Genomic DNA, 17515 nt, shown 5'->3' on the forward strand with positions numbered 1-17515 from the left:
ATCAAAGGTCAACTGATCCCATGTGTAAGTGAAGCTAGATTTTTTTGATTGATATTTGATTGTAGGCTTGTATGGGTTCCTCATTTAAAAACGTTAAATTTTTTGAGGCTCTGAATCTTTTAAAAGTTTTGTCCCATACGTCATTGGGGACAGACTGCAAATTATTTTGAAATTATACAAGGCCTTAATTTTTCCAAAATTTAGTTATGGGTGTGATATATAATCCTCAGCCACCCCAAGGCTACTACCGATATTATTCTATACACTATGCTCGTATCAGATTGTCAACAGAAGCCTTTAGAACTTCGCCTATCCCAAGTTTCCTTGTTGACACTGGAGAATTACCTTTAGACCTTTACCGAAAGTCTTATATTGTTCGGTATTGGTTTAGGTAGCCAAGACTTCCTAATTATGTAGCCTGTCACTGCAAACCTTGTGGTTTTTGGGTAAAACAATTATTAAACAGTCTTCATATAGCAAGAAATAGAGTTCTTCCGTTTAGGATATCATCAACTCGTCTATGGAAATTACTAGAGATATCTTTTTGTAAATATTTTATTGGTATACAAAAGGACATAACTAACTCGGGAAGCCAGGTCTTTTTGTATAGAACATGTTGAATTACTGTACATAGGGGATCGACTTTTTTATATACTGATGGCTCCAAATCTGATGCTGGCATTGAATATAGCAGTGCTTTTGATTGCAGAGGTGCACTTCCTTTAGTATCTTCCATATCTACTGCCGAACTATATGGCATACTAACCGCTATTGAGAAAATAGCGTTAGAAGAGGAGGGCAATTTTACCCTTTTTAGTGATGCAGGAAGTGTCCTACAAGCTTTAGAAGTTTTTAATTCCAGGAACCCTTTAGTTTTAAAGATTTTAGAGTGGCTTTTTATTGTTGGGGTAAAAGGAATAATAGTTCAATTTGCTGTGTTCCAGCACACGTAGGTGTGACTGGAAATGAGAAGGCAGATTTACTGGCAAAGAATGCTGCAACGGAGTTGCTTCCAAGAACGTATCCCATTCTCTGTGATGATTTTTCACCTAGCATCAAGAATTTTATTAATAAGAATTGGCAACAGCATTTTGATGGTTTATTTGATAATAAAAGGTAAGAAATAACGAAAATTATATCTCTTTGGAGGTATAACCTGATGCCCCAAAAGTGGGAGACTGCTCTTTGTCATCTCCGCATTGGTCACGCGCTTGCCACACAAGTTTCTGCTAACTGGCCAACACCAGTCATATTACAACGACTGTTCGGCACCCTTGACAGTGAGGCATTTGTTGACCGAATGCCCTACTTACAGCACCTTAAGAAATAGATATTTGTTGAAGGCTCCAGGTGAGGATGGCCTCTTTATCCTTGTCAAGATTCTGGGACAGGATGTGTTGTTCAGTACTATGCCAGTGGTATTTTAAATTTAATACTCTTATTCTTAATTTGTAGCAAACAATATCGGTGTCAATGACCTTCGATGTCAGGATGCCAGAGAATTCTATATCAATCAGTCAACTCAGTGATTTAAATGCTAAAGGTAGGTGTTTGAAAGCACTAGGCAACCTCTTACAGCCCACTTTCTATGGGAGTATACCTACAAGTCTTTAGATGTGTTTTCGCTAGGACATGTGGTAGTTATTCAACAGGTTGTATAGCTTACCAAGCTTCTTACAGGACAAGAAACATTTTGTCTAAGATAACAGTTGTGATGTTAGTCTAAGATAAGAGGTAGGTTGTGTGGCCCTTTTTAGATTTTCCTTGAGCCTCACTTGGGGTTCAGCGGTCATGCAAATACTTTCAATTGCTGGATTGGTTGATGATGCGGGTGAGCTTCAGTATGGAGCAACTGTTCTATACAAGTCAGCTATAGAAGTATCCCCCATCCTCGATACAAGGGGGATGATACATAAAATTTAGTATCCATTACATTTAATTGGCCATGCATTGTGACATCAGATCCTTCCAAGGATCTAGGTTCTTCCTTTACTGTATGTCCGAGGACAGAAGTCTACCGTAATCCTTGGTGAGGGGTAGGAGTGGCTAAATACCCCAGGATTTTAAACTATCCAGTATGGTTATACTGTCTTCTTCCCTCCTAAGAATGAATCTTTTATTAAGGGGGCCAAGATTTGTATTAGTAACAAATCACATATTTTTAAAGTAATGTACTTTGTATTTTTCCTAACTATACAAACCATAGTCCTTCAAGTTTTGCTTCCCACTATAACTCCTCGCAAGCCTAAGGTGAAGGTCAGGTGACTACTCAGTGGGGTGGGTGAGGGGCGGCTCTTCCTCTCTGCCCTTCAATAATTCTCAACCCCTTGATATAAAATTTGTTCCAGTTAAGCTGAAAACTTACTCCAACTAGAGGGGCACCCAGTAGAGCGCAGACCTCCTCTGCGTCACCTTATTTCTCAACCTTTTGCTCGACCTTGACCTTTGACTTTAACATGTATTAATGGGCATGGATTTTCATACACTCAAATATGAACTAAGTTTGAAGGCTCTGTGACAACGATGTCCAAACTTATGGCTGTTTACGTAAATTGGACATTTTGCTTGACCATGACCTTGACCTTATACCTTGACATTCCAAAATTTAATCATTTCCAGCTTTTTACATAACAGTTAATCCCTGCAAGTTTTATTACTCAATGATTAAAATTGTGGCCAGGAAGCTGTTCACACACATACAAACAAACAAACACACAAACAGGGGGTAAAACATAACCTCCTTCCACCTTTTTTTGCGGAGGTAATAAAAGGACTTGAGATTGTATAGTTAGGAAAAATGTGAATCATTTAATTATGTGATTTTACACCAAAAATTTTTCCTCCAGCCTTACGAATCTTCTGATTGCATGATTGTTAAATTTTTTTCTTGTGTTTTCTCCCATAGCTGAAGTGCGTTTAACTTGTTTATCAGTGTGTCTTGATTTGGTTGATTTTTTTATTAATTTCAATGGACAAGCAAATTTATTTTTATGAACCTCCCCTGATACTCATATTGCTTCTTCTCTAAAGGTTTGGTTTATCGACGTTTACCCCTAAACTAAAATAAAAATTTCCTATTTTCTCTCCTATCAATCAACAAATGCCTCTAGTTAAGTATTGGGAGGCTATAGCAGCTAATGACAATAATTAAAATGCCAAAGGTTCTTTGTTATTCAGTTTTCCATTGGCTTAGCAATTGTAGGATGTAAAGAATCTCCTTCCAGATTGTGAAAAGTTTTATTGTATTTTAACTTTTCTTCCTTAGGATTTATTAGCATTACTGTGCAGGGATCGTACTCTTTAATTAACTTTTGTGAGGAGTGTTTGCCTCACAGTTATTCTCAAGGAAATTATATTTCAACTTCAAGTGCTTGAAACTTGGCATTTAGCTCAGGGGAAATCCACAGAAGACTAGGCTAGGTATTTGTAGTGGAGTTGAATGTACACTGTACCTCCAAGGTTCAAAATCCTCTCATAGACCCCGGATGTTTGTTAATTTTTACCCTTCTGCTGCAAAACCATCACACACCCACATTTCTAGCTGCTCTTTCAGACACCTAGAATTTGCGAGGCAGAAGACTGAGATGTTAGCTTGCATCCTTATATCCCTCCTCTCGATAACATATGTGCGTTTAAATAACCACTTATGCCTTATGTGCGTAGATAGTAGTCTAGAAATTCAATCACTCCTCTTGATGAAATAAGCACTGTTTACAGCTCTTATTGTGTTGTGATTGGCGTGGCAAATCCTATTATTCCCTTGGCCTGTGTTTTTTATTTAATAAAGATTTGCTAAATCCGTGTAATTGCATCTTGTTTTATTAGCTATGTAATTTTCAATATTAAACTTACCCGATAATCATGTAGCTGTCAACTCCGTTGCCCGACAGAATTCTACGGGAGGGATACGCCAGCTATCACTATACTAGAAGGGGGTGTACTCACCAGCGCCACCTGTGGCCAGGTACTGCAGTACTTCTTGTTGACACCACCTCACTTTTTCCTCTGTCGTGCTTCCGGCAAGACATTCTGGGATACGCTTATGTTTTTGGAGTATTGTTCACGGTTTTTGGTGAAGTATTTCTCTAAAATTTCAGCTTTCGCTATACTGGAAACTTTTCTAATTAGCTTAGATAGCTTTTATTTGGTTTTGATTAATGGTTAACGATCTTTTTGCTTGATTTGGAATCCCCCTTGACTAACTCTTTGATTCAAGATGTCTGACCTTTCACAAGCCCCACCCCATAGACGATGTAGGTCTTGTAATAGGCGTGTTCCGAAGGCCTCGGTTGATCCTCACACCGCTTGTTCTGACTGTAGGGAAAGACCCTGTCAGTTGGAAGATCGATGTGAGGAATGCGCCGGTCTTTCGGAACTTGAATTTGTTCGATTCCTGAAATATTCAACCAAGTTAGAGAGAGAGAGAGTTAGGAGGAGTTCTTCTCGCTCTTCACTTTTTTCTTCACCTCATGATCCTCAACCTTTTCCTCCCCCTGTAGTGGCTACCCCCGAACCTTCTATTTGTGCTCAACCTGATATGTCCGATGTTTTGCGTGCCATTCAGGCTTTAGGTGACAAAGTGGAATCGGTGGTTAGTGACCATAAGTCTCTTATGGCAGAAGTCAAAGAACTTAAGGTCAAAAGTGCAGTGGGAGTTGAGAGTGCCAGTGCTGTGCCAAGTGCTAGTGTCAGTGCAGTGCCAAGTGCTAGTGTTAGTGTCAGTGTGGTGCGTGAGGGTACTTCTGTGCGTGCCAGTCGTCCTCCCAGTCCGGGACCTCTTGCAAGCTCCCAAGCCCAGGGGAGAAGCAATGTCGAAGGGCAAAAGGGTTCGGCAGGCCTTGATCGGCGCACGGAAGTATCCTCGGTGGTTGCGGGCGTGTCTAACAGAGACCGTCACTCCCACCCGCAGACGATTGAGCCCGTCTTTTACTCGTCTGCAGAAGAAATGTCAGGGAGAAAACGCTGGACTCAGGTCTCAAGACCTCTCAAACGCAAAGTCCAGACCTCAAGAGTTCTACAACCTGGTTGCAGTCATTGGATTAGCTCTGACTCTCCGCAGTCGTCAGGTGACTGCACACCTCCTAAGAGAGGTAAGGTGATGCCGCAACAGACCTCATCTTCTGTTAAGGCTTTGCCTCAGCAGACCTTAGCGTCTGTCGACCCCAAGATGACTTTGCTGCAGTCCATGCAGTCACAGCTTGCGGTCTTAATGCGTGAGTGTCAGGCTGAGAAGGTTACACCTCCTCCTGCGATCGCTCCGCCTCACCGCAGTCCAGTCTGCCAGGCGTACGAAGTTGAGGTTCCTCAGGATACCTTACCGCGTACTGAGTTGCCAGTTACCAGCGGTGTGCAGCAACCTCCGCCTTCCTTAAGGCAACCTCAGCAATGGGAGCAGGAGTCTTATGCCTTACTTCCTCCGCTTCCGCTTGCGGTTCCACCAGCGAGGCAACAATCTCTTGAGGTACGACAACCTCTTCCATCCATGAGGCAGCCACCTCAGCACTCGCTGCAGCGACCTCAACCCTCCTCAAGGCGAGAGCCTCAACTCCTTAGGCTAGCACCTCAGGAACCTCAACTCGCGAGACAAGAACTGCGTTCTGCGCAGCCGCTACCTCAACTCTCGCAGCTCACACCTCAGGAACCTCAACTCGTTCCTCAGGAACCTGCTACTGCGCATCCGCTACCCTTACAGCAAGCGCAACTCTTGAGACAAGAAACTCATGCTAGGAGTCAGCCACCTCAACCCATGCGCCTACCTGCCTCTGCTCTTCCTGACCAGTCTTTGCAGCCTGAACCTCAGGTTTTAACTCAACAACAGAGACTTGAGGATGAAACCACAAGCGTTTATGCACCCGCTTGTTCAGATTCTGCTGTTCAGCATACCACTGTTACATTACCTCTCACTTCGCTACACTCTGGTGATGAGGTTTCTGAGGAGGAAGCTGCGCACCTGGATCCCTCATCAGACGTGGAAGAACCCAAGTCTTCTCCTCTACCCATTGACTTTCTCGTAAGGTCCTGGCTCTTTTCAGAGAGGTATACCCGGACCATTTTGTTTCTGCTACCCCCCGCTCTCCTCCATCTGAGTTTTCGCTGGGCATGCAACCTGTTAAGTCAACTTATACTAAGCTCGTCTTTGCTAGGTCATCTAAGAGAGCTTTAAGAATATTAGGGGAGTGGTTGCAGTCTAAACAGCAACTTGGGAAGACTTCCTTTATGTTCCCACCGACTAAGCTCACTTCTAAGGCAGGCGTATGGTATGCCACAGGAGAGGAACCAGGCTTGGGAGTCCCTGCCTCTGCCCAGGCTGACTTCTCAAGTTTGGTCGACTCTCCTCGTAGATCAGCAATGAGGCGCTCTAAGGTTTGCTGGACCTTCTCCGATTTAGACCACTTCCTAAAGGGTGTATTTCGTGCCTTTGAGATGTTCAATTTTCTAGACTGGTGCCTGGGGGCCCTAAGCAAGAAGACCTCCCCTGCGGACAAGGACTCGGCCATGCTTTTAATGTCCTGCATGGATAAAGCAATTCGGGATGGGTCTGGCGAGCTTGCTTCAATGTTTGTGTCAGGAGTTCTTAAGAAAAGGGAGCAACTTTGCACCTTTCTTTCTTCAAGCATCACACCTTGTCAAAGGTCTCAACTCCTTTTTGCTCCGCTTTCTAAGTTCTTGTTTCCCGAAGAGCTTATCAAGGATTTGTCTGCGGCCCTGATTCAGAAGGACACTCATGATCTTGTGGCCTCTTCAGCTCGTAAGACTAAGGTTGCTCCCTCAGTTCCCAGGACTTACCGCACCCCAGTGGCTGCTACGAGGTTTATTCCGCCCTTTCGTGGCAGAGCCCCCATCCGAGGAAGCTCCCGTCCAGACTCTTCCAGGAGCAAGTCTAGGAAAGGTCCCAAGACTTCAAAAGGCAAACACTGACTCTCCTCCTCTCCAGACAGCAGTAGGAGCCAGACTCAAGACCTTCTGGCAAGCTTGGGAAAGGAGAGGTGCAGACGCCCAGTCTGTCAGGTGGCTAAGGGAGGGTTACAGGATACTGTACCATTCTGCCGCAAACCCCCTCTGACCACTTCTCCCATCAACCTCTCTCCCAACTACAAGGAAAAGGACAAGAGGCTAGCGTTGCACCAGGAGGTGTCGCTCCTGTTACAGAAGAAGGCAGTGGTTATAGTCCGGGACCATCAATCCCCGGGCTTCTACAACCGTCTCTTTCTGGTGGCCAAGAAGACAGGAGGTTGGAGACCGGTGCTGGACGTCAGCGCGCTCAATGCTTATGTCACCAAGCAGACGTTCACTATGGAGACGACGAAGTCGGTCCTAGCAGCGGTCAGGCAGGAGGACTGGATGGTCTCGTTGGATCTGAAAGACGCTTACTTTCACGTTCCTATTCATCCAGACTCCCAACCTTTCCTGAGATTCGTTTTTGGAAAGGTTGTGTACCAATTCCAAGCCCTGTGTTTTGGCCTAAGCACAGCTCCTATGGTGTTTACGCATCTGATGAGGAATATTGCAAAATTCCTCCACTTATCGGACATCAGAGCCTCCCTTTATTTAGACGACTGGCTGTTGAGAGCCTCCACGAGTCGTCGCTGTCTGGAGAGTCTCAACTGGACGTTAGACTTGATCAAGGAACTGGGTCTGTTAGTCAACTTAGAAAAGTCCCAGCTCATTCCCTCCCAATCCATAGTTTACCTGGGAATGGAGATTCGGAGTCAGGATTTTCGGGCTTTTCCATCGGCCCCAAGGATAAGCCAAGCCCTAGATTGCATCCTGAGCATGCTGAAGAGGAACAGTTGCTCGGTGAGACAGTGGATGAGTCTCACAGGGACCCTGTCATCATTAGCCCTGTTCGTCGAGTTAGGGAGACTCCACCTCCGCCCTCTCCAATTCCATCTAGCAGCTCATTGGGACAAGGATTTGACGCTCGAAGCAGTCTCTATCCCTGTCACCAAAGAGATGAAGACCACTCTCTTGTGGTGGAAGACCAACCTCCTTCTCAAGGAGGGCCTATCGTTAGCGATTCAGACTCCCAATCTTCATCTCTTCTCGGATGCATCAGACTCGGGCTGGGGCGCGACCTTGAACGGACAGGAATGCTCGGGAACGTGGAACAGGGAACAGGAAACGCTCCACATCAACTGCAAGGAGCTACTGGCAGTTCATATGGCCCTAATGAACTTCAAGTCCCTCCTGCTAGGCAAGGTGGTGGAGGTGAACTCCGACAACACCACAGCCTTGGCTTACATCTCCAAGCAGGGAGGGACCCATTCGAGGAACCTGTACGAGATAGCAAGGGACCTCCTCATTTGGTCAAGAAGTCTAAACCTCACTCTAGTAACGAGGTTCATTCAGGGCAACATGAACGTCGCAGCAGATCGCCTAAGCAGAAAAGATCAAGTCATCCCCACGGAATGGACCCTTCACAAGAGCGTGTGCAACAGACTTTGGACCTTGTGGGGTCAGCCTACGATAGATCTGTTTGCCACCTCCATGACCAAGAGGCTTCCTTTGTACTGTTCCCCAGTTCCAGACCCAGCAGCAGTTCATGTGGATGCTTTTCTGCTGAATTGGTCCCATCTCGACCTTTACGCATTCCCACCGTTCAAGATCATCAACAGAGTCATTCAGAAGTTCGTCTCGCACGAAGGGACACGGCTGACGCTGGTTGCTCCCCTTTGGCCTGCAAGAGAATGGTTCACAGAGGTACTACAATGGCTGGTCGACGTCCCCAGGACTCTCCCTCTAAGAGTGGACCTTCTACGTCAACCTCACGTAGACAAGGTGCACCCAAACCTCCACGCTCTTCGTCTGACTGCCTTCAGACTGTCGAAAGATTCGCTAGAGCTAGAGGCTTTTCGAAGGAGGCAGCCAGTGCGATTGCCAGAGCAAGGAGGATATCCACTCGTAGAGTCTACCAATCCAAGTGGGAAGTCTTCCGAAGCTGGTGTAGAGCCAATGCAGTTTCCTCTACCAATACCTCTGTAACCCAAATAGCTGACTTCCTATTACATCTAAGGAATGAGAGATCCCTTTCGGCTCCTACGATTAAAGGGTACAGAAGTATGTTGGCTTCAGTTCTCCGCCACAGAGGTTTGGACCTTTCTTCCAACAAGGACCTTCAAGACATCCTTAAGTCTTTTGAGACTTCTAAAGAACGTCGTTTACCCACTCCAGGCTGGAATCTAGACGTAGTCTTAAGGTTCCTTATGTCTCCTAGGTTCGAACCTCTCCAGTCAGCTTCCTTCAAGGACCTTACCCTCAAGACTCTTTTTCTCGTCTGCCTTGCAACAGCTAAAAGAGTCAGTGAGGTTCATGCCTTCAGCAAGAACATTGGGTTCACATCCGAATCTGCAACATGTTCTTTACAGCTCGGATTCTTAGCTAAGAATGAACTTCCTTCACGTCCTTGGCCTAGATCGTTTGAAATTCCTAGCCTTTCCAACATGGTAGGTAACGAGCTAGAAAGAGTTCTTTGCCCTGTCAGAGCTCTGAAATATTATCTTAATAGGTCAAAACCTATACGAGGACAGTCAGAAGCCTTATGGTGTGCAATCAAGAAACCTTCGATGCCCATGTCCAAAAATGGAGTTTCGTATTATATAAGGCTTCTGATTAGAGAAGCCCATTCTCACATGAAGGATGAAGACCTTGCTTTGCTGAAGGTAAGGACCCACGAAGTGAGAGCCGTAGCCACTTCGATGGCCTTTAATAAGAACCGTTCTCTGCAGAGCATTATGGATGCAACTTATTGGAGGAGTAAGTCAGTGTTTGCATCATTTTATCTTAAAGATGTCCAGTCTCTTTACGAGAACTGCTACACCCTGGGACCATTCGTAGCAGCGAGTGCAGTAGTAGGTGAGGGCTCAGCCACTACATTCCCTTAATCCCATAACCTTTTTTAACCTTTCTCTTGAATGCTTTTATTGTTGTTTTTTGGGTTGTTACGGTAGGCTAAGAAGCCTTCCGCATCCTTTTTGATTTGGCGGGTGGTCAATTCATTCTTGAGAAGCGCCTGGGTTAGAGGTTGTGTAGAGGTCCTTTAGTATGGGTTGCAGCCCTGTATACTTTAGCACCTTAGAGTTGATTCAGCCTCCTAAGAGGAACGCTGCGCTCAGTAAGGAAGACGAACTTAATAAAGGCAGAGTAACGGTTCAAGTCGACTTCCTTACCAGGTACTTATTATTTCATTGTTATTCTGAAATAACTGATTATATGAAATACGGGATACTTAGCTATCCTTTAGTCATGTACACTGGTTTTCACCCACCCCCCTGGGTGTGAATCAGCTACATGATTATCGGGTAAGTTTAATATTGAAAAATGTTATTTTCATTAGTAAAATAAATTTTTGAATATACTTACCCGATAATCATGATTTAATTGACCCACCCTTCCTCCCCATAGAGAACCAGTGGACCGAGGAAAAAGTGAGGTGGTGTCAACAAGAAGTACTGCAGTACCTGGCCACAGGTGGCGCTGGTGAGTACACCCCCTTCTAGTATAGTGATAGCTGGCGTATCCCTCCCGTAGAATTCTGTCGGGCAACGGAGTTGACAGCTACATGATTATCGGGTAAGTATATTCAAAAATTTATTTTACTAATGAAAATAACATTTTGTAGGAATTAGTACCTAACTTGCTCAAGTGAGTCCACTCGTCTCATACACATTAGTTCCCGCACATAGAGTTTAGTCAATTGAAAACCAGTATAGTAAGATTTTATTCTCCTGCTCCGGATTTCTAAAATAGAAAGTGGATACCCGGTTACTTGGAAAAATCTAGATCTTTACACATTCCCATCTTTTGCCATGATTTAGCAGGTGTGAAACAAGGTCAGACTCTGCAAACAGCAAAATGACTAAATATCTGGTGAACTGTGTCCTCCGTTGTCAGAGTGTCCAAGAAGGTTTCTCTACCAGTCAATCTGCTCAGACAACCTGTTTCAATGGTGTTTCATCCAAACCCATCCATTGTACATCTAATCACCTTGAGAATATTGATCATATTCTCGAATCTAATGTTTCAAAGCCCTCTAGATTGTCCTATATACTGTAGGTTCTTGAAGATAGTTACCATAATTTTGTATGTAAGAAATTGGTATGCTGATCTTTATTAGTGCCTGTCTGAGAGTGTATCAATGACTAGAACTATCTAGGTTGATGTTGTCAGAATATTTTACGCTTTTTTTAACAAAAGAATGTTCAATCTTAGCCTTTTAAGCGATATAGATTAATGCTTAATTCTGGATTAGAGATGTTACCAGTATTGATTAAAATGCCTTCAGTAATCAGGTGTATGTTTTAGAATTTTTGGTGTTGTTTTACAAAATTTAAGGATGTGATTTTTTAACCTTTGGAAAATCTTTAACTTGTAGATTTCACAGCTTAACCACTTTTTCTGTTGGCATTTGCTTCAGCTTTGGGAGCGTAAGATGATTTTCTCTCTCTCCTTTCCTTCAGAGCAAAATTATTTTATTCTAAGAATCCGAAATGGTTGTAAGCATTTCATCAGAAGTAATTTTATTTATTCAGTAAGAGCCATTCAGGACAAACTATGGACATTACAGATAAAGTACCTAATTAACTCTGTTGGATTAGCATTCCAATTCATCCTCTGTCCAAAAATACATTATCATTTCGACTTGAAATTTTGGTGACAGAAACTCAAAGAATTGGATCCAATCGTCATAAAATGTTTTAAGATTAAGCTTCAAAAAAGGAGTAAACTTACATCTCTTAATTTTGCAGAAATGATTCTTTGGAATCATTTTACTGGCAGATCAATAGCGTACCATATTGGTGTTTGCTGAACACTGTCTTTTAAGATTGTTGGGTTTTAGATCTTATGGTGGCTCCTGACGATGTGGTCTTTTAAATTTTTAAGTATAGTTAATATATAGTTTTCTTATTTTCAAAACATTTCAAATGTTTTTATAAAAAACAATCTAGAGTCCTGTATTTCAAACTCTTTTGAGATGGCTTGTTTCTATCAATCTGGATAAGTTGAGTTAAGAATTTTAGTTATACGTTTTGATTTTATTTTTTGCCTATCTCTTTCCTTCATTGTCATCCTGCCTCCATTAGAATGTGGAGGTCAGCAATATGAACATCAGGGAAGGTTCATGGAAGTAAACAGAATTTGAGTAATAAAATTGTTTGTTTGTATATTTGCCTCATGTTCATAAACATGCATACCTTCTTCCCTCTGACTTTTGATGTCAAAGAAAAGGGAAAATTTTTGGCTTCAAAACTTAATAACAAAAAACCCCTTGTGCTTTGCTTCTTGCGAGGTGTCATATTACTTTGCCAAAGGCATATATCTATTGAAAGGAAAGAACATAGGAAATGTTTTAAAATTTAATGGATAAACACCAATAACCCGTACTTATGGAGAAGAAGCAATATGTAGATCAGTTGAGTATAGAAATATATAATTTTATTATTAAGATTCCATTTTAGAATATGTTAGATGAAGGCCTTTATTTTATGTTTTTCATGCTCATTCATTGTCTAGCCTTTGTTAGTTTCAGGGCCTTTGGATTTTATATATTGATGGGAATTATTTATATACTGTATATTTTTTTTCAAATACAATACATATACTCATGCTAGTATTAGGAAAGCACTGGAATATGTTGGTTTTATGTAATAAATTAATTTTCATTTATTATTGTCATTGCAGAGAAACTTGCCAATTATATTTTTTTTCCAGGCATCAGCTAACGGAGTCCGTCAGAGTGACTTAGATGAGGATTCTCTTCTAGATAGTCCCATAGAGAGAATGGAGGCAGCAAATCAAGCAAACCAGAGTAAGTTTTGAAAATATATTTTGTGTCCTTCCAGCACAGGTTTGCGTCATAGAAATTCCTAATAATCTGGATAGTTACTAGTAGAAGCACAGCTGATTATTTTGTTGTATCAAAGCACTGTAGATGAAATAAGTACTTTAGTTCTATTTGAAATGGAAGGTGTTTATGTCTGAGAATATTTGTACTTGCTTTCTATAACTAGTTTGTATTTACAATGATTTTGGTTGCTGTAGGATGGCGATTCATTTATAACTCCTTGATCTTTAGTTGAATGGTGATTTTAGCTCCTTGATTTATGAAGAATGCTGGTTTTGTTCATACCTCTTTGGTCAGTAGAAGTTGATTACCACAGGGCTTTTAAGAAATGTTCTGTTTGATATAGTGGAAGCATTTGTATTATCAAAATTTTTTTTTATTTTAATTCTTGTAAGTCATAAATAAAGTAATATAAGGCTGTAAGTAAAATAATAATACAAGTTGTAGGTTCAACATGGGGAGGAAAAAAGGCATAGGTGAAGATTTGACCCAATCGGAATTTAAGCAGAGTTCACAACACTTGATTTCAAGGGAAAATTTCACCTCTAATCTTATGAAGATAAAATCTGATGTAAAACGTTAATGAACTAAAAATTTTCAATATTAATCTTACCCGATGATCATGTAGCTGCAACTCTGTTGCTCGACAGAAATAACCTACGGTCGGGATACGCCAGCGATCGCTATACAGGTGGGGGTGTACAACAACAGCGCCATCTGTCGAGTAGGTACTCAGGTACTTCTTGTCAACAAGAACCAATTTTTCCTCTGTCGTGCCAATGGCAGGACCTACTAAATATGCCGTCCCTAACTGGATTTGTTTTCACAACGATTTGGTGAAGTACACTATTCCAGTTTTGAGCTTTCGCTATGCAGGGGTTTTATCTTCATTTCAAAACTTGAATTCGTTTTCGATAGATTTAATTATGGTGACGAAGAGAGTATGGACTCTCTTTCACTTTTAAATGGCCGACCCTTCCCTTAGACGGAAGTGTGTTTAGGTTTTTGGTAATTTTGCTTAACACGTTATAGATCCATTTATTTATATCTCTCCGCCTTTTTAGGCCTCTTCGGTTAACTTTCCAATTATTATAAACTTATAAAATAAAGTTTTATGTTTGTTTATATGCGACCTTTCCTAATAGTAGGCGGTCCTAACTTGGAACCGAAGTTAATTAACATTGAGCCCGTTTTATCGTATTTAACCTTTAAAGAATTTAATACTTTTTTAATTTTAATGTTTTATGGAAGAATTTCTTTGATAGTCTCGTACTGTTTTCAAAGATGAACTAACGTTTAGTTTTTAGTCTCCGCAGTTGTTGACGTTCAGAACGTTCAACTTGCGCTCTATCGTTACGATAGAGAGAGAGTGTTTCACGGTTTCACTTTGCAGTAAGAGTAAACCGATTCTAGCGTTTCGTTCATTCTTTCTTAGCTTAAAGAGTTTAAATTCTAAATAAAGGAACTTTTTATTTGGGAAACCTTTCAGTTTTTTCCTTTAGCAAATAACATGTTTTAACGATATATATTGGGCTCTTCTCTCAGGTGCTAATTCAAGAGTGAAGAGAGAGAGAGATAGAGACGGAGGGAGAGAGAGGAGAATAAACGTTTCGTTCAAGCGGGTAACGTTGTTCTCGTTTTTTACTCTTCTCCCTAGTCGCTGTAGGGGAAGAAGGTAAAACGTTTCTAAGGTTTTATTCTTGTTCCCAGGCTTTATGCGGTGAGAGATTGTAAACGTAGTTTATTTGATCTAGTGTTTAGTCTCTTTTCCAGCCACTGAATTCTTTATCTTTATTTATGTTTTTCTGTTGCATTGTAAAACTGTTTTCGCAATGACTACCTTTTAATGAAGAATAGGATTGCGTGTTTCAGGTAGAAATCAGTTAAAGTTTCGATTTCAGTGAAATAAGTGCAAACAGAAAATCAAAAGTGATAAAGTGATATGCGCAAAGTGTTACAGTGTTGCGTCCGAGGGTTCGTCTGTTCGTGCCAGTTGTTCACCTAGTCCGGGACCTCTTACAAGCTCCCAAGCCCAGGGGAGAAGTAATGTCGAACGACTTATGGGTTCCACAGGCCTTGATCGACGAACAGACGTTTTTCCCTCCGTGGTTTCGGGCGTATCTACACACGTTTGCCGACGTGATCGCCCCACCCACACAAAGACGAGAGAGCCCATTTATTCCTCGTCTGCGGAAGAGGTTTCTCGTAAGAAACCATGGACCAAATCTTGCAGCTTTTAAGTGCAAGTCGGTCCCTTCCGCGCAAGTCCAACGGCCTAGGTGTAGCCACTGGGTCAGTTCGGACTCGCTGCAGTCATCCGACGACTGCACACCTCCCAAGAGAGGCAAGGTGGTACCGCAACAGGCAGTAACTCCGTCTGTTGCCGCACCAGCTGTTTTAGACCCTCAGTCACGACGGACAGTAGCTACGTCTGTTGCCGTTTTTTGTAGACCCTAATTGGTCTTTACTGCAGTCTATGCAGACTCAGTTAGCTGCGGTTATGCAGGAGTTTCGTGCGGAGAAGGTTGACACTGCTCTCGTTAGCCTACAACCTGCCACTGTTGTGCACCCAGCTCACGCTGAGACTGCCTGCTCCCACACTCTGGCTGCGGAGAGCTCCACCTCCGATGCGCAATCGACCCTGCCAGATGCATGTTAACGTTAGCCGACGTGCGGCTCCCTCCGTTAACATGCGTGAGCTACCGCATCAGCAGTGGGAAGGTGGAGTCAAGCTGCCGTGTTTTGACGCGATGCGTTAGTTTCCGCAACCCACGGCAGTCCCCACCACGCACCACCACTCCGCTTTGGTTGTTGTCTGCTCCCACACTCCGACTGCGGAGAAGGTTGACGATGCACCCGTTTGCCTACAACCTGCCACGGTTGTGCGCCCAGCATGGCTTCCTGCTCCCACACTCTTGTTGTGAGAGCTCCTCCACCCATGCGCTGTCGACCCTGCCAGACGCATGCTGACTCCCACAGACACACGGAGCACTCCGTTGCCGTGCGTGAGCTACCACAAGCTGCCGTGTTTTGACACGGTGTGTCAGCCTCCGCAACCCACTGTGGTTACCGCCACTCGCCCGCAGCAGACTAATCAGTCAGGAGTTGAGGCTTCTCCACACAGCTTTGGTTGTTGCCAGCTCACAGACTGTCAAGCAGTTACATGACGTTGCCTTCTGGTCTGCTACTAATGCACCAGTGCTGTATGTCCTCACGCACCTGTTGTGGTTGACAGTTCAGTTTTGACAGTTCACAGACTGTCAAGCAGTTACATACGTTGCCTTCTGGTCTGCTGCTAATGCACCAGTGCTGTATGTCCTCACGCACCTGTTGTGGTTGACAGTTCAGTTTTTGACAGTTCACAGACTGTCAAGCAGTTACTTAAACATTGCCTTCTGGTCTGCTGCCTTTGCACCAGTGAGACCCTCACTGAGATAACCTAGCTTTTCTCGGACATGGTTCCTGTAGATGAGAAAGTGCTGTTCTCCCTCCTTCTGATATTCCTTTGAGGACTCTGTCATTTGGAGAGGAGCCTTAAGCTGCTTAGCCTCCTATGGACTTTAATTAAAGCATAACAAGGCTTCCAGGGATGGTAAATGGTTCCGCTTCAGTCGCTAACCCCGTCTGTTGCCACACCTGCTCCCATAGACCCTAATGGGCTTTGTTGCAAGACATGCAGTCCAAGCTTGTGTCCTTGTTAGAGGATTTTTTACGGAGAAGAACCTTCTAGCCAACAACCTTCCTACCGGTTGGTTGTACGCCCTGTTGACGCTGAGGTATCCTACTCACGTCCGCCAGTTGAGATGGTTCCTCCACCGGTGCGACCCAGTGTGGGTTGCCAGTCGCACGTTGACGTTAAGCGACTCTCGGAGGTGGTTGTGGACGTTCAGTGTGTCACTTGGAAGACGTTCAACAACCAGCAGAGATGACTTGTTGTGACGCAGTGAGGCAACCTCAGCAACCCTGTAGGGGGTTGACTGCACAACCCAGACAGTCTACACAGTTTCGGGTTGACGCTGTACTTCCTCGCGTCCCCATGGTTGACAGTTCACAGACTGTGCAGCAGTACCATGATCTTGTGTCCGGCTCCGTCACGCATCCACCAGTGCGACCGGATTCAGCGAGTCAGACGTTGCCCACTCCGTTGCCGTTTCCTCATCAGTTTCGGATGAGGAACCCTCTGATGAGGACATTGCTGAGCAAGACGATCAACCCCCAGCCCTGCTATCCATCCAGAAGATGCTGAAGAAGGAACACTGCCCTGTCAGGCTGTGGATGGGTCTGGTTAGGACACTGTCATCCGTGGTTCTATTTGTGTCACTTGGAAGACTACACCTCCGTCCTCTTCTGTATCATCTAGCTTTTCACTGAAAAAGGACTAGACGCTAGAAGCGGTCTCGATCCCGGTTTCCGGTAAGATAAAGTCTGGTCTGACTTGGTGAAAGGACTTTATCAACCTTTGAAAGGGTCTTCCCCGGACTGTTCAGACTCCCAACCACGTTCTCTTCTCGGACGCATCGGACGTAGGCTGGGGTGCGACATTAGGCGGTAGGGAATGCTCGGGATTATGGAACTCGAGTCAAAGGACAATGCATTTCAACTGCAAGAAGCTTCTGGCAGTACGTCTGACCTGGAAAAGCTTCAGGTCTCTCCTTCAAGGCAAAGTGGTGGAGG

At 43.6% G+C, this 17515-nt stretch overlaps 1 protein-coding gene across 9 annotated transcripts in view; it reads left to right on the forward strand.

Annotated features, from left to right (window-relative positions):
• ClC-c (chloride channel protein 3) overlaps positions 1–17515 on the forward strand; it is a 153647-nt gene that overhangs the window by 50020 nt on the left and 86112 nt on the right. For all 9 annotated transcript variants that reach the window (XR_011045386.1, XM_068379251.1, XM_068379250.1 and 6 more), the window contains exon 3: positions 12709–12805. Coding sequence is in view for 8 of the 9 variants with exons in the window: in XM_068379251.1 (XP_068235352.1) it covers positions 12709–12805 (97 nt within the window). In the remaining variant the exon portion in view is untranslated. The remainder of the gene's footprint in view (positions 1–12708; positions 12806–17515) is intronic.

The sequence above is a fragment of the Palaemon carinicauda genome, chromosome 8, assembly GCF_036898095.1.
Source record: "Palaemon carinicauda isolate YSFRI2023 chromosome 8, ASM3689809v2, whole genome shotgun sequence".
Taxonomy (NCBI): Eukaryota; Metazoa; Arthropoda; class Malacostraca; order Decapoda; family Palaemonidae; genus Palaemon; species Palaemon carinicauda.